We start from the raw sequence: 17,922 nt of genomic DNA on the forward strand, positions 1-17,922 counted from the left end.
CCCCCCCTTCCTCTTTGTAGCAGCCCCTCAAATATTGGAAGACCTCTATCATGTCATCCCTAATCCTTCCAGGTATAGGACCAGGAATTGAGACGTAGCTCACCTGTTACATCCTGCAAATTAACAGAGTTGGAAAATGGCAGTCCAGTCACTTTTTGAAAGCCTCCAGTGATGAAGCTCCTACCACTTCCAAAGGCAACTTCTGCTCCATGGATTGATGGTTCTCACTGTCAGAAAATTTCTCCTTATTTCCAGGTTGAATCTCTCCTTGTTCAGTTTCCATCTACTATTCCTTGTCCGGCCTTCAGAGGCTTTGGAAAAGAGGTTGACCCCCATCCTCTCTGTGGCAGCCCCTCAAATATTGGAAGACTAGCTATCAGGTCTCCCCTGTCTTATAAGGAACATGTCAACTGTTTTTGTTAACGGGCTCTTCCAGGCTAAAGAGATACCCCATCAAATTAGGGAAAAGAGCACAGGTGCCAAGCAGGTAAGTTAAACCATCTTAGCCACCTTGGTGTGTCTCAGGAATTGGCCTCAAATGAAGTCTCTTCCTTCACGGCATCAGAGGTCAGCCCATTTTCAAGGATACTTGCTGATGCTCCAGGACAGGGGTCTCCAACCTTAGCAACTTTAAGAATTCTGGGAGTTGAAGTCCGCCAGGCTTAAAGTTGCCAAGGTTGGAGACCCCTGCACCAAGAAGTTTCTCGGCTTTATGGACAAAGACCGCAGACCTTTACAATAGAAGCAGCTCTCAGGGTTGTATTTAATTTCTGTTGGCAACCAGAAGAGATCAGGCCAGCCAGAATATTTTTTAAAACCCAGCTGAGCAGAGTAAATCTCCCTTAATTATTTGCCACGCAGGGACCGGTTCATGAAGAGTAAAACCTGAATCGCCAAAGCGAGAAAAGATTTCTAGATAAGCAGAATAAATGCTCAATGCCAGTTCGGCTGTAAATAGGTCTCTTCCCAGCTGCCAGTTCAGCTCTCCAAAGGTCATTGGGACATTAGAAGAGAGGCTCGGATGTTCTCCTCCATGAGGTGTGGAAACATCGTTCCTGAAACAAATCTTTATCAGCAACCGACAAACGTTGGGCGTTCTGACAAGCAGAGTGTGCAACGTTGCAAGAAGCTCGGCGAAACTCGTGCGCCCTGCAGAACTTCCCTTCTGCAAAATAGGAGCCAGCAGTGTGCAGCCAAAAGAGCCAATGCAATCCTAAATTGCATTAACAGAGGGATACAATCAAGATCAAGGGAGGTACTAATACCACTCTATAAAGCCCTAGTAAGACCACACCTAGAGTCCTGCATCCAGTTTTGGTCACCACAATATGAAAAAGATGTTGAGACTCTAGAAAGAGTGCAGAGAAGAACAACCAGGATGATTAGGGGACTGGAGATTAAAACATGCGATGAACGGTTGCAGGAACTGGGTATGTCTAGTTTAATGAAAAGATGGATCAGGGGAGACATGATAGCCTCTTCCAATATTTGAGGGGCTGCCCCAGAGAGGAAGGAGTCACAAAAGCTGATCTCATAACCTTGGAATGCTGCAACTGTCATAAATACCTGTCAGTTTCCAAGCATCTGGATTTTGATCACGTGACCACGGGAATGCTTCCAACAGTCATAAATTACTTTTTGTCGATGCCATTGTAACTCTGAATAGTCACTAAAGGAATGTAAGCCAAGGACTACCTGCATAGATGTATGTAAAATAATTGTACTACCCCCTGTGCCCTGCTAGGTGGCAGCATCTACCATATTTAATGGGTCTTGAAAAACTATGCTGGGTCAGATTGGTTAATACTTGGATGGAAGACCACAAGGAAAAGCCATCACTGCAGTCTAGATGGAAATGTCATTTTCAAAAGTCCCAGAAGAAGAGCGCAGCAAACTACCTCTGATCTGGAGCCAAAAAAGGCTTTGTGAGGTTGCCAGAATTTGAGCAGGCACTGTTTTGTTTTGTTTTTAATTTATTTATTTTGTCACAACAGTATATACAATCATCAACATAAACAATAATTCATCATGAGAGAAAAAGTATATATAAGTAAAAGTATAAGTAAAAGTATGCATATAATACTATAATGAAGAGAACAATAGGACAGGAACAGTAGGCACTTTTCTGCTCTTATGCACACCCCTTATAGTCCTCTTATAGTCCTCTTATAGTCCTCTTAGGAATGGGGTGAGGTCAAAAGTAGACAGTTTTTGGCTGAAGATTTTGGGGTTTTGAGTAGAGACTATAGAGTCAGGTAGTGAGTTCCAAGCGTTAACAACTCTGTTACAAAAGTCATATTTTCTGCAATCAAGTTTGAAACGGTTGACATTAAGTTTAAATCTATTGTTTGCTCTTGTATTTTTTTTTATTTATTTATTTTATTTTATTTATTTATTTGTATTTTTTTTTCTTGTATTGTATTTTTGCGGTGTCCCGCTGCCTGATGCATGACTGAGTGGCCTTGGCTGTGACAAGACAGAAACCAAATGGAGACTCTGGGGAGGGGAAGCCAAAGATATACTCTTAGTTTTTAAAACTCTCCAATTCCCTGCAGAAGGGTAAAATTCCTCTTTAAGTAGGTTGTGCAACTCCTTCTCATTCCATTCCCCCTTTCCATTAACATCTGTTTATGGTCACACGAGGATGGTGGACATTGGCACAGCTGGGAGGAGAAAATATTGTACACGTAGTCCTCGACTTACGACCACAACCGAGCTCAACATTTCTATTGCTACGCGAGACAGTTGTTAAGTGAGTTTTGCTCCAGGACTAACTGTATGGCACACATACTGTCACCTTTTTTTTGCAGGAAGTCGGTATCTCTAGTCTAAAGAAGAGAAGGACTAGGCATGACCTGATAGTGTTCTTATATTTGATGGGCTGCCACAAAGTGGGGGAGGTCAACTTATTCTCCAAAGCATCTGAAGGCAGGACAAGAAGAAGAAATGGATGGAAACTAATCAAGGAGAGAAGCAATCTGGAACTAAGAAGAAATTTCCTGACTATGAGAACAATTAATCAAGTTGAACGAGTTGCCTCTAGAAGTTGTGGATGCTCCATCACTGGAAGCTTTTAAGAAGAGACTGGACAGCCATTTGTCCGGAATGGGATAGGGTCTTCTGCTTGAACAGGAGGTTGGGCTTAGAACAGTGGTCACCAACTGGTGGTCTGTGGACCACTGGTGGTCCGTGAGAAAATTTTGGTGGTCCGCAGAAAAATTACTTGCATTTTTTTATATAGCACTAAATCAGGGGTCCTCAAACTACGGCCCCTGGGATGGATACGTGCAATGAACGTTTGTATTGCTGCAGAGAGTCTCCCCCTATGGGGTCTATTTGTGTGGGTCGGAGGGGGTGAGAAATTTCAACTTGGGGTCTGCTTCAGCATCCTGGTGTGGGGCTTTGGGCGAAGGCTGGAGAGAAGTGCCACTGGTGGTAAAGAGATGGAGGGCCTCATTCCAATGGGACTGCCTCATGGCCTGGAACTGGCTGACCATCTCAGCCTGCTGAGCCTCCAGGCACCGGTACCTGTCCTTACACTCCTGCAGGTCTTCCCTCTGCTTGGAAAGCCTATGTGCCTAGTCCTCAGTGAGGTGCTTCTGCTGAGCCTCCTTCTCGGTCAGATCCAATTTGAACTGAGCTGTTTTGCCAACTCTTTCCCATGGTGGCTGCTTAGCTCCAACAACTGCTTCCTGTTAGGGCCCTAAGGAGCCCAGGCAGACAGGCGAGGAGTGGGTAGGAGGGGTGAGTAGAGGCTGGCAAGGTGCCCCTTGACATGAGTGACATTGAGTTGCCCATGCCCACCCAGTTACATGACCACCTAGCCACGCCCACCCAGCCGGTCATTAGGCAGATCATATTCGTGGTCCGCGGAATTTAAAATTATGAATTTAGTGGTCCTTGAGGGCCGAAAGATTGATGACCCCTGAACTACAAGACCTCCGAGATCCCTTCCAGCACTGTTATTCTGTATTCTGAGCCACGGTGGCACAGTGGTTAGAGTGCAGTACTTCAGGCTCCTTCTGCTGCTGACTGCCAGCTGCCTGCAATTTGGCAGTTCAAATGTCACCAGGCTCAAGGTTGACTCAGCCCTCCATCCTTCCGAGGTGGGTAAACTGAGGAGCCAGATTGTTGGGGGCAAGAAGCTGACTCTGTAAAGCGCTTAGAGAGGGCTGTAAAAGCACTGGGAAGTGGTATTGCCCTTTTCTCCTTCCTTCCTTCCTTCCTTCCTTCCTTCCTTCCTTCCTTCCTTCCTTCCTTCCTTCCTTCCTTCCTTCCTCGCAGTGGTTAGGATGCAGCGTTGCAGGCTAATGCTGCATTTCCACTGCCAGGAGTTCGATCCTGACTGGCTCCAGGTTGACTCATCCTTCCATCCTTCCGAGGTGGGTAAACTGAGGAGCCAGATTGTTGGGGGCAAGAGGCTGACTCTGTAAAGCGCTTAGAGAGGGCTGTAAAGCATTGCAAAGCAGTATATAAGTCTAAGGGCTATTGCTGCTATTGCTATTCTATTTGTTGGCTGCTTGATGTGAGCCATTGGTACCCAGCATAAGGAAGAGTCGGGGTCAGTGGTGGGATTCAAATAATTTAACAACCGGTTCTCTGCCCTAATGATTTCTTCCAACAGCCAGTTCACCAAACTGCTCAGAAAGTTAACAACCGGTTCTCCTGAAGTGGTGCGAACTGGTTGAATACCACCACTGGTCGGGATGTTTTCACTGCAGGGTAAGGAGGCTGTGTAGAGGTGGCATTTGAGCTGCAAAAGCTACAAGCAATAAGAAACTACCCGACTGTGTTTTAGGGGTGCTTGTCCCTGTCAGGCCCTCCTTTCTCACACCTAAGATATTTATTCCTTTCTTTCATTCCAAAGTTCGTACTAACCGAAGGAAGCGCCGAAGTGCCTCTGAATTCAGGCGGCGGCATGTTTATTTCATCAGCGACGGCTTCTAAATTAAGCCTTTAATTATTGCAAGATAAACAAGGGTGTGCTTCATTTCCTGGCCTTTTAAAAAAAAAAATCCCTGGCTTTGCAATTTTTTTATTTTTTTATTTTTGTAGCTGAACCGGTCAAGTCTACAAGTAGCTTAATTGCTAAATTGAGATGGCTTTATTCTTTCCGACAAAGTGTGGCTATTTCGATCTGGGTTGATTGACAGCAAATGATCATTAACGTAGAGTGGGGGCCCTCCCCTCCCCTTCCCTCCCCTCCCCGGGCATGCTTTGAATGGCTGACCTTGTTATCCGCAACGGGATGGAGTTTGGCAAGGAAGGAGAAAACACTCGGCTGATTAACAGTGCCTTTCTGTAGGAACTCCGCTCCGGAGAGATTGGCTTTTCTTGTGCTCTTCATTGGGTTTTTTTTCCCTGGAGGGATGTGGGAAATGTCTTTCTCCCCCTGCTTCACTTTGCCAAAGATTTTCTGTGCCAAGAAAAAGCTATCTTCCATAACTCAAGATTTATAGTAATGTCCCTCTTGGGCATGGTTCATTTTGGAAGAGATGATGATGCCAATGTTGGTGCTGTTAGTGTGGGTTCTTCTGGAAGGTACAGCAAGCCAACCACGCCATGCCTTATTCAGCCTCTGCCGTTTTATTGACAATTTCAGAACTTCCAAGCATGTCTTTAATATCCCAATCTGTGAAAAATCTATGGATGGAAACTGCTCAAGGAGAGATTCAACCTAGAAATAAAGGAGGAATTTTCTGACAGTGAGAGCAATCAACTCATGGAGCAGAAGTTACCTTCGGAAGTTGTGGGAGTTTCATCACTGGAGGCTTTCAAGAAGAGACTGGACTGCCACCTGTCAGAAATGGTGTAGGGTCTCCTGCTTGGGCAGGGGATTGGACTAGATGACCTATAATTTCTCATTAATAGAAACTAATCAAAGAGAGAAGCAACTTAGAACTAAGGAGAAATTTCTTGACAGTGAAAACAATTAACCAGTGGAAAGGCTTGCCTCTGGAAGTTGTGGATGCTCCATCACTAGCGGTTTTCAAGAAGAGATTGGACAACTACTTGACCAGGATGATATAATGTCTCCTGCCTTGATCAGGGGTGGACTAGGAGACCTCCAAGGTCCTTTCCAACCCTACAATTCTATGATATTATATCTTTTCCATAAGAACCAGATGTTTGCTTTTTTTTGGACTTCCTTCCCAACAAAAAAAAACAGAAGATGAGCAGGAAGCTGAAGTCTACATTTAGTTTTCATTTGAGAAAGGGATGGCTTTGTGAGTTGAGAGATCTAGATGCCACCAGCATCCAGAACAACCTTTGCCAGGTGTAGCCCGATTGAATTAGCCTTGCCTGAGTGACCTGAGTCCTAATTATCTCATTATTGGATTCTGAAGTCCATTTGAAGTTGAGCTACCTTAGAAGATCAGTCAAGTTGCCCATCGCTGAAAACACAACACTGATTCCTCTCCAGACCCAATCGTAGGTGTTAAAGTTAAGCTCTCCAATGTTGGCTGGGGAATTCTGGGAATTGAAATCTAAATGTCTTAAAATGGCCAAGTTTGAGAAATGTTGAGCTGAAATTTCCCATGGCCCACCATCCTATGTACTATTCAATCCGGAGACTAAGATTAGATGTAGAAAACCTTGCTGAGGATCTGATTTGGTTCAACTCACCTTGGGTTTGTCAACCAAGACTCTTCCTGTGAACTGAACCCCATTGATTGAACCCTACAATACTGCACCCAGTTTTGGTCACCACACTATAAAAAAGATGTTGAGACTCTGGAAAGGGTGCAGAGAAGAGCAACCAGGATGATTACGGGACTGGAGGCTAAAACATATGAAGAATGGTTGCAGGAACTGGGCATGGCTGGTCTAGTGAAGAGAAGGACCAGGGGAGACATGATTAGCATCTTCCAATATTTGAGGGGCTGCCACAAAGAGGAGGAAGAGGGTCAAGCTATTTCCCAAAACACCTGAAGGCCAGACAAGGAATAATGAATGGAAACCAGTCAAGGAGAAATTCAACCTGGAAATAAGGAAGAATTTTCTGACAGTGAGAACAATCAACCAGTGGAACAGAAGTTGCCTTCGGAAGTTGTGGGAGCTTCATCACTGGAAGCTTTCAAGAAGTGACTGGACTGCCATTTGTCAGAAATGGTGTAGGGTCTACTGCTTGGGCGGGGGGTTGGACTAGATGACCTACAAGGTCCCTTCCAACTCTGTTATTGTGTTATGTTGAGATTTTGGAGCAAGTGCAGAGAAGAGCAACCAGGATGATTAGGGGACTGGAGGCTAAAACGGTTGCAAGAACTGGGCGTGGTTAGTCTAGTGAAGAGAAGGACCAGGGGAGACATGATAAGGGGCGTGCATAAGAGCACCAGCATGCCTACCATTCCTGTCTAATCTAGTGAAGAGAAGGACCAGGGGAGACATGATAGCAGGCTTCCAATATTTGAGGGGCTGCCACAGAGAGGAGGGAGTCAAGCTGTTTTCCAAAGCACCTGAAGGCCAGACAAGGAATAATGTATGGAAACTCAACAAGGAGCCCAAGGAGAGATTAAACCTGGAAATAAGGAGGAATTTCCTGACAGTGAGAACAATCAACCAGTGGAACAGAAGTTGCCTTCAGAAGTTGTGGGAGCTTCATGAAGAAAAGCTTGGAAGCTTTTGAGAAGAGACTGGACTGAAGAGACTGGATTGACATCTGTCGGAAAGGGTGTAGGGTCTCCTGCTTGGACTAGATGACCTAGAAGGTCCTTTCAACTCTGGTATTCTATATTCAATGGAACAGAAGTTGCCTTCAGAAGTTGTGGGAGTTTCATCACTGGAGGCTTTCAAGAAGAGACTGGACTGCCATCGGTCAAAAATGGTGTAGGGTCTCCTGCTTGGGGTTGGACTAGATGACCTACAAGGTCCCTTCCAACTCGGTTAATCTGTAACTCAAATTAAGGGGAGTTCTGCTATCTCCTTGCCCCAGGCCCCTCCCATTAAATGATGGAAATCATGCCTGTTGAGCATCACAATGGGTGAGACAATTCTAGTCTCACGAAGTCCAGAGATTCTCCTATAGATGGCTGTTGTATTAAGCTTCTTTGTTGAAGATAAATCCTATAAACCTGTTTTATTTCTTGTGGATTTTGATAGATTGTACATTTATATGATGGATGGAGGGCATGCCATCGAGGTACTGTTGATTCTTAGCAACCACATAGCTAGATTTTTCTCCCAGAGTTGATTTTATTACAATGGTTTTATTTAAGATTATATATAGGCTGTGTTCTTGTAGACAATAAATCTCCGTGGCTTCAGGAGGAAGAACGATATAGAAATAAAAGAATAAAAATAATATCTTGATAACAATTGACACATTATTATTACAAATAGTACACCCCAATTGGATAGGAAGTTTAAACGTTCTCAAATAGATGGCTGTTGTATTATGTTTCTTTGTTCAAAATAAACCTCTATCATGATTTACTTGAATCTTGCTGATTCTAATGGATTGATTAATTTGATTTTTTTTAATGGTTGATTGATTATGTGCCATCAGGTTGGTTTTGACTCTTGGTGACCACATAAATAGATTTCTTTTTCATGGGCTGATTTTATTACAATGGTTTTATTTAAAATTACCTGTGCTGTGTTCCTTTAGACAATAAATCTGGGCTGCTTCAGAACGGAGAACAATAAAGAAATAACACAATAACAATAATAATGAGAGCAATATAATTAATATTGTATTAGATATTTATAATAACAATACACAAAATATGTAATTAAAAAGATTTATAGTTAATATCAATAATAATTTGACCATTGTTATTAATATTAATTATAAATCTTTTTAATTATAAATCTTATGCTATCTTATTAATTATATGTCATTAATATTATTATAAATCTTAACATTTTTCTGTTTATTTATGTAATCTATCTCTGTGGTCCCCGAGAATCAATACTGACTTAATGGCACACAATCAATCTCATTTACCTATAAATTGCTCCCAATATCTGCTTCTAGTCATATTCAGCATTTATTAATTATTTTGCCATTATTAACTTTAGAAATGCTCTAACATTTATCAAGTGCAGTAAAGGCAATAAAGCAAAATAAACTCGTCTCAAGTTTTTACAGGTAATTTTCGACGTGCAGCTATTCATTTACCAACTGCTCAGAGTTACAACTTAAGTGATTCACAATCACTACTCGCACTTACAACAGCTTGTAACAATCCCCAGGATCACAGGATCCAAACCAGGTGCTCGGAAAGCAGCTTGTATTTATGATGGTTGCAAGATTCTGGGATCAAGTGATCCCCATTTGCCACTTTCGCAGCCAGCTTCTGACAAGCGAAGTCAATGGGGGAAGCCGGGCCGCGGTGTGGCTCAGGCTGTAAAAATTACAGCTGCTTGCAATTACTGCAGGCTCGAGTCCCACCAGCCCCAAGGTTGACTCAGCCTTCCATCCTTTATAAGGTAGGTAAAATGAGGACCCAGATTGTTGGGGGGGCAATAAGTTGACTTTGTAAATATACAAATAGAATGAGACTATTGCCTTATACACTGTAAGCCGCCCTGAGTCTTCGGAGAAGGGCGGGATATAAATGTAAATTTAAAAAAAAACAAAAAAACCCAGGTTTGCTTAATGTCTTTAGTGATTTGTTTAACAACCGTCTCAGAAAAGATTGTAAAATCGGGACCAACTCATTTAGCAACAGAAATCCTGATCCCCATTGTGGGCTCAAGTTAAGGACTACCTGTAATCTAGTAGACATAATAAAGCTGGGGGGGAGAGAAAGAGGTTAAAGCTAATTCAGGTTCCAGCTACAGATAGTCCTCAATTTACGTTGATGTTGCCGAGTGAGACATTTGTTAAGTGAGCTTTGCCCCATTTTACGACCTCTCTTGCCACAGTTGTTAAATGAATCACTGCCGTTGTTAAGTTAGTCACACGGTTGTTAAGTGAATCTGGCTTCCCCATTGACTTTGCTTGTCAGAAGGTCGCAAAAGAGGATCACGTGACCCCGGGACACTGCAATGGTCATAAACATGAGCCAGTTGCCAAGCATCTGAATTTTGATCATGTGACCATGGGGATACTGCAATGGTCATAAGGGTGAAAAAGGCCCTAAGTCACGATTTTCAGTGCTGCGGTAACTTCGAACGGTCACTAAGCGAACTATTATTAAGTCGAGGACTACCTGTATTAAACTGACACCACTAGGTACTTCTAGGTAAACCTGTATCTTACTATGGTCCTGGTACGTCCAAAGAGCTTGCTATCCTCTGGTTCTGAACCATCCACAATGGGAAAGGTTGTGGTTAGAAAAGCAACCAAAACAATCAAACTACCATGTTTCCCCCAAAATAAAACTGGGTCTTATATTAATTTTTGCTCCAAAAGATGCATTATGGCTTATTTTCCGGTTAGGTCTTATTTTGAGGGAAATACAGTACTAAACACCTCCGTCTGCTGACAATCTTAACTGGGGCTTATTTTTTTTGGGGTAGGGCTTATATTACAAACATCCTGAAAAATCATGCTGGGTCTTATTTTCCAGCTGGGTCTTATTTTCAGGGAAACAGGGTACATTTCGTTGGGAATTTGATGCTTTTCAGGAGAAGGTACTTTGGCATGAGTGAGCCTGTTGCTTCCACTCATCTGCTCCATCCTGAGCAGAATTATATGCATCTGTCTCCTTGTTATGTTTTCTTTCATCTTCGGAACATCAGAAAGGCTCGTTTCATTTAAGAGGTCCTGCTAATTAGCCTGAAATCTTTGCTTTTGATTTAAAGGTATTATAGCGAGAGCGGTGTTTGGATCCTCTCTCATCATACACTAATACCCGCATTTATTTTATTTTCGTCCTGCTTTCCATTTTAATTGCCTGTCAGCTAGAAGAGTCCCATTATTGGCTGGAATCTCCGGGACATCTGAAGCTGATTGATTAGGTGTTTGTTTGTCAAAGCCATAGATATCAAAAGGGGGAATTTAGGAGGCTGCGAGGCTGAGTGCACAGAGCAGGCTGAACTACAAAGATATCTGCCGGCTATGGTTAAACAAAAGTCAAGGATATGGCTGCAAAGGTATGATCAAAGCTTTATGCATTTTTATGTGCATCACACACCAAATGGCCAGAACTTCAGCGACACTAACAAGGACACCATCTTGTCTTCTTTTTTTAAAAAAATTACATCCAATGGATGCCTTGGCTAAAATGGATTTGTGTGCCATCATTAGATCTCAACACCGTCTTAGCAAAGTTGTTCAAAGCCACGATATCCTTTGTTTGCTTAGCTCTATCAAACTGCTTTCAGAGTTGTGGGTACTGGAGTTTTCCAAGGAAAGATTGGATAGGGTGCTTTAAGGTGTCCTGCCTTGGGCAGAGGGTTGGACTAGAACAGGGGTCTCCAACCTTGGTCCCTTTAAGACTTGTGGACTTCAACTCCCAGAGTTCCTCAGACAGCTCTGCTGGCTGAGGGACTCTGGGAGTTGAAGTCCACCAGTCTTAAAGGGACCAAGGTTGGAGACCCCTGGACTAGAAGATCTCCAACTTCCTTCCCAGCCATATGAGGCCAGAAAAAGATTAATGGATGGAAACTGAACAAGGAGAGATTCAACCTGGAAATAAGAAGAGACTGGACTGCCATCTGTCAGAAATGGTGTAGGGTCTCCTGCTTGGGCGGAGGGTTGGATTAGAAGATCTCCAAGTTCCTTCCAGCCCTATGATTCTGTGTTTCTCTCACATGGTCCATGAAGAGAGATAGTTAATGTGTTTTACAGATTAACAGAGTTGGAAGGGACCTTGTAGGTCATTTAGTCCAACCCCTGCCCAAGCTGGAGAGCCTACTTCATTTCTGACAGATGGCAGTCCAGTCTCTTCTTGAAAGCCTCCAGGGATGTTCCCACAACTTCCGAAGGCAACTTCTGTTCCATGGGTTGATGGTTCTCACTGTCGGGAAAATTCCTCCTTATTTCCAGGTGGAATCTCCCCTTGTTCAGTTTCCATCCATTCTTCTTTGTCTGGCCTTCAGTTTTGTTAGCCTGAGTGAAGGTTTAGTGTTGTTTGCAAAACCATCCAGGGTCTTCAGGGCCCTTTTAGAGGTGGAGGATGGGATGGTGGAGGATGGAAGTTCTGCTTGGTCAGGTATCGGAAAGGCATGTTCTTAAATGCTGAAGTGGCACCTTGAAGATAAAGACAAGCCCATTGGCTTTGTTCCGTCGAGAAGAACATGGTAGATGATTCCATCTGCTCCACAGAAAGGTGTCTCTTTCACCTGGCTGACCTTATATCTGTAAAACAGAGTTCATTTCTCTTCCATTCACATCTTCCTGCCTCCATGCTCATATTGGATCTGTTCCAGGCAAGAGCTTTCAAATCATCGGGAGGGGAGTGAAAAAGGGGAGGGGAGAAGGATAAGTCTTTTGAGTTATCATATTGATGTATTTATTCCCGTTGTGTTCATTTGTCATTGTTTGCCTTATTGTTCCATTATTTTACTTCTGTCTGCATACCTTTTCATTTTTTCTTCCTTTTTTTATACCGTAGTGACCAAAATTGTGGAAACCTTTTGGGAAAAGTTTATTTTCAAAAACTAGCTAATAGCACCACTTTTTGGGGGAGTAGTACCATAAAATTATATATCAACGGAAAGGTAACTGAATCAAGAATGTAATGCAGTAACTTTTATGAAGGATCTGCTATTAGAATTGCAGTTGCAGTATAAGGAAGAAAAGTGAAACACGTAGGAAAAAACAAGATATACAAAAATGATCACCATGTCAGTTAATACTTAGTTGGGTAACCTTTAGCATGAATTACGGCCTTATAATGTCTTCCCATGGAGTGAACTAAGTCTTTTAGTTCTGCAGCTGTTATAATGTGAAACCAAGATTGAATGATTGCTTCTATTAACTGGGTTTTATTTCTGGGTCACTCTGACTAACAAGCTTCTGTAGTCGGCTCCATAGATTTTCAAGTGGGTTACGGTCTGGATTATTCCCAGGCCATTCCAGCAGTGGAATATGATTATCTGGAAACTTCAAAAAAAATGGTGTTATTAGCCATCAAACCTCAAAAATACACTTTTCCCAAAAGGTGTTCACAATTTTGGCCACTACTGTAGAATAGAGTAGAGTGGAATAGAATAGAATAGAATGGAATGGAATGGAATGGAATGGAACGGAACGGAACGGAACAGAACAGAATAGAATAGAAGTTAGAAGGGACCTTGGAGGTCTTCTAGTCCAACCCCTTGCTTAGGTAGGAAACCTATACCATTTCAGACAAATGGTTGTCCAATTTGGTGGCTCTTTCACCCTTCTGCTGCGGCTCCCTGTCATTCAAAATATGCATCACAACTCCCAATATGTGACACCCACCATCATGCGATTTATTGATCTTTTCAACCCTGCTTAGGCCAACCATGGATAAATCCAAGAAAAGAAAAGTTTCAGAAGAAAACAGAACATTTAATTCAACTACATATGCTAGTTTTGTGGCCACTCGAGAAATAGTCAGGCACGGGAAGGGTTCTGTGGCTCCCGGTGTTTTCTTTTGTGTGGGAAACGGGTCCAAATGGCTCTTTGAGTGTTTAAGGTTGCAGATCCCTGTTCTAATTGTCAAGCAGGAGACCAGATACCATTCCATACAAACAGCAGTCGAATCTCTTCTTCAAGACCTCCAATGATGGAGCACCCACAACTTCTAGACACAAGCCGTTCCACTGATTAAATGTCCTCACTGACAGGAAATTTCTGCTTCGTTGGAAGCATGGACTTCAGGAGAGATGCTCCAACTTTAATCTGCTGGGTTTCAAAATCCCAGGGCATACAGTTAACCCTAAGCACAATTATCTGTCTTTCTCCTGGGTTGGTTGGGTGAGGAGCGGCCCCTCTGCCCACATGTTAGCCGTGGCCTTTCTAGCAAATGCTGGCAGCGCAGGCCACTGCAAAAAAAACAGCTCTCAGGACACTCTGTGGGGTTTGCAGAGCTGTGATGAAACCCTGAAATGACAGCCTGAGGAGGCTGCGGCTTTCGGCTCCCCAACCACAGAAATCTGAGTCAGTTGGAAAATAAAAGCCAAGGCGTGGGAAGATGAGGTGCCATTTCTGGTATGGCTGGCTGGACCAGGAACATCTCTGTGAAATAGTATTTCTCAACTTTGGCGGCTTTAAGATAGGGGCACTTCAACTCCCAGAATTCCCCAGCCCTGGTAATGCTTAGTACTGTGTTGATGTCACACCTTGACAACTGAGCTTTTGTTGTGCCTCGCTCGCCCCCCTCTCCGCAGCCGGGCCCCTCTCATCTCCTGTTATCTCAGCCAGGGACTGATAGTGCAGACGAACGGCCTGGCATGCCTCCAGCCCCCAGTCCTGGCACCATGCCTGGACAGACCGAGCAAATAAACCCCTCCCCCACAGCATGTGAACATGAGGAGTCTGAAGCCAGTCACGAGCTGGAATTGCCGGCAGCTGGAGGATGGACGGATCCACGCTTCCGGAGAATGGAGAGGCGACGTCAGCAAAAGGAAGGGAGGGGCAGGCCTGGATAAGTGCTGAGTCATGGAGCCACACCCCATGGCCTATATAAAGGATCTGCTTTCTGGCATTCTTTGAGTCAGGCAAAGTCTAATTTGGATTGCTGAAGTCACATCTTGGACTTCTGCCTGCCCTGAGAACTCTGACAGAACTTTGGCAAAGCTGCAGAAGCTTTGTGGCCACGCTTGATACAGACTTCCCCGACCTGGCTGTCAGAGGAGGAGTGGGACACAACATCTTTCTTCTCACTTGCCTGCTCCTTGCTTTGGCTGAAAAAGAGCAACACAGCATTTCTTCTCCTATCCCTTGAGCAGGTAGGACTTGACCTTCATCCCAGCATCTTCTCCCAGCTCAAGTTCAGAGGGAGCAAGGGTTTTGTTGTTGTTCTTCAGTTGCTAAGTTGTATCCAACTCTTCGCAACCCATGGACCATAGCACCTCAGGTCCTCCTGTCTTCTACTCTCTGCCCAAATTCATGTTTAACACAATAACTGAGTTGGAAGGGACCTTGTATGTAGGTCATTTAGTCCAACCCCCCGCCCAAGCAGGAGACCCTACTTCATTTCCAATAGATGGTAGTCCAATCTCTTCTTGAAAGGTTCCAGGGATGAAGCTCCCACAACTTCCGAAGGCAACTTCTAGTCCATTGGATATAGAATACCAGAGTTGAAAGGACCTTCTAAGTCATCTAGTCCAAGCAGGAGACCCTACACCCTTTCCGACAGATGTCAATCCAGTCTCTTCAGTCCAGTCTCTTCTTGAAAGCTTCCAAGCTTTTCTTCATGAAGCTCCCATAACATCTGAAGGCAACTTCTGTTCCACTGGTTGATTGTTCTCACTGTCAGGAAATTCCTCCTTATTTCCAGGTTGAATCTCTCCTTGATCAGTTTCCTTTCATTGTTCCTTGTCTAGCCTTTGGGTGCCTTGGAAAATAGCTTGACCCCCTCCTCTCTGTGGCAGTCCCTCAAATACAGGAAGACTGCTATCATGTCTCCCCTGTTCCTTCTCTTCTCTTCACTAGACTAGCCATGCCCAGTTCCTGCAACCGATCATGGTATGTTTTAGTCTCCAGTTCATCGCATCAATGACACTATGTAACCTTCTCATCCTCTGCCGTCCCCTTCTCCTTTTGCCTTCTAACTTTCCCAACATCAACATCTTCTCCAAGGAGTCCTCTCTTCTCATTAGGTGGCTAACGTATTTTAGCTTCAAGATCTGTTCTTCCAAAGAGCAATCGGGGTTGATTTCCTTTAGGATCGACTGATTGGATCTCCTTGGAGACCTTATCCAACAGCACAATTCAAAAGCAGAGCAAGGATTCCTGTTTCTTAAAAATTGCCAAGACTTAAGTCCTTATTCTTCCTCTCCATATGAACAAATCACCCCAGCGTCCTTCTTACACAGTCGTCCCTTACTTGCTGGCTGGGGAATTCTGGGAGTTGAAGTCCACCCAACTTAAAGTTGCTAAGATGGAGAAACACTGGTCTAGATCACTGCATCCATAATGCAAGCAAGAGTTCTAGCTCCTCTTTGAGCAGGGGGTTGGACTAGAACAGGGGTCTCCAACCTTGGCAACTTTAAGACTTGTGGACTTCAAAGGTGGCTGAGGAATTCTGGGAGTTGAAATCCACAAGTCTTAAAGTTGCCAAGGTTGGAGACCCCTGGACTAGAAGACTTCCAAGGTCCCTTCCATCTCTCTGATTCTATGTTCTACATTGAATGGGAGTTGGGAATGAAAATGAGCAAAATTCCTCAGGCCAAGCTTTTTTGTATCATGTGCAAGGGGACACACAAACACACAAACATATATTTTGCCCACAGAAAGAATTTCTGATATTGCTTCTGATAGAAAGCTTTCACGTTCCGAGCTATGGTGCCTTCAGGATACGGTTAAAAACAAGTCAAGATGGCCATCAAAAAGCTCTCAATTTTTTTTAACGTATGTTGTGTAACACCCCTGATTCTATACTTGACAGAGTGGAGGAAGTGCATCTACTGTAGCTTGGATGTAGACTTGAGTTCAGTGGTGGATGCTCATAATTAGTTGAAGGCCGCTTCTGATGTTCCTGGTGGGGCAATTAATTGCTTCATCCAGCAGTACCCTTTCAAGACTTTGGAGCAGCCTGTAAGAGACACCAGGGACTATAAATGAGATTCCTCAGTTCACGCAGGCATTGGGTTGCTTTTAATTATCAAGAAGTCCCATGCTTTCATTTTCTTCAGGCTTCTTTTTGAACTATTACAAAAAGAAGCGTATTGGGAGAACTTTGAAAACTATTCAGCCGAAGGATGTGCTCCAACCCTTGCGTGACCCCTGACTATTCTTGCAGTTTCTTGCCAGTAGCTTCCGCCTTCTTCTCTCTATTCCTTCTCATCCCATTACTTGGGAGCTTTCAATATAACCGAGAGAATTGTTATGATGGCCATTGGGTCAAGCTTAGTTTCTGGTGACAAAAAAAGACAACTCTGTGTAGGATTTTCTCCCCCCCCCAACTTTTCCAGAACGTCTTTCATAAGTATTGCCTTCCAGGATGGTCTTCAACTTCTCAATCTAGGCATTTTTTTTTCCTTTGGTCCTCTTCTGGGAGGCTTTCTTTCTTCTCAGTTTTAGAAGTTTTTCATCTTCTCAGCCAAGAGCAAAAGGACTGAGAAGGGCCGGTTCAAAGTCACCCAGTTGGCTTCCGGCCCTAAGAGAGGACCAGAATGTGGCTTTCCTTGTGTAGCAAATTTACCATGTTTTCCCGAAATTAAGACCCTGTCTTATATTTTTTGAACCCCTTAGCCTTATTTTTGGGGAGGTCTTATTATTTTGGGGTGCGTGGAGCAAGACGGGACTCCTCTTGCCATCTTACCTGATTTCCAGCTCTGGCTCCCTAACCAGAGGAAATGGTGGGGACCGGCTGCGTATGCGCTTAAATATTTTCAGGAAGGGCTTATTTTTTTGGAGGGTTTATTTTCAGGGAGGGCTTATTTTAGTGCATGTGCTCAAAAGCCCGATTGGCCTTATTATCAGGGGATGTCTTAATTTTAGGGAAACACGATATCTGCTACTCCAAACTGACTGAAGAGGCCAAGGGAGGGATGTTCCTTAAAACAGATTATCTGGATCGTCATGGTTTCTTTTAGAGACCTGCTAGTTTTGGAGAAACTAATGAGTGGAAGTATGAATGCACATGATGGAGAGCCCTGAGGATCTGCTTAAATCAAGGCGTGGAAGGAGTTTGTTAGGTATTCAGATGAAGTTTCAAGTAAATACTAGATTTCAGGTTGTATCTAGCATTTGTGGGGGAAGAAATATGTAATGGTTGGTTTCCTGTTTTGACCAAAAGAAAGTGCACCGATCCTCCATTTCTCTTTTCATCTGATCAAACGGCAGGAATCCTATGTAGGTATAGATCGTAAAATATAGAACATAGAATAATGGAG

General features: G+C 43.7%; 1 protein-coding gene across 1 annotated transcript in view; it reads left to right on the top strand.

The window, feature by feature from the left end:
• MEGF11 (multiple EGF like domains 11) overlaps positions 1-17,922 on the top strand; it is a 590,966-nt gene that overhangs the window by 556,835 nt on the left and 16,209 nt on the right. The window contains exons 19-20 of the mRNA XM_058156456.1: positions 13,596-13,614; positions 16,475-16,493. Coding sequence (XP_058012439.1) covers positions 13,596-13,614; positions 16,475-16,493 — 38 coding nt within the window. The remainder of the gene's footprint in view (positions 1-13,595; positions 13,615-16,474; positions 16,494-17,922) is intronic.

This window comes from Ahaetulla prasina, chromosome 13, assembly GCF_028640845.1.
Source record: "Ahaetulla prasina isolate Xishuangbanna chromosome 13, ASM2864084v1, whole genome shotgun sequence".
In the NCBI taxonomy this organism is placed as follows: Eukaryota; Metazoa; Chordata; class Lepidosauria; order Squamata; family Colubridae; genus Ahaetulla; species Ahaetulla prasina.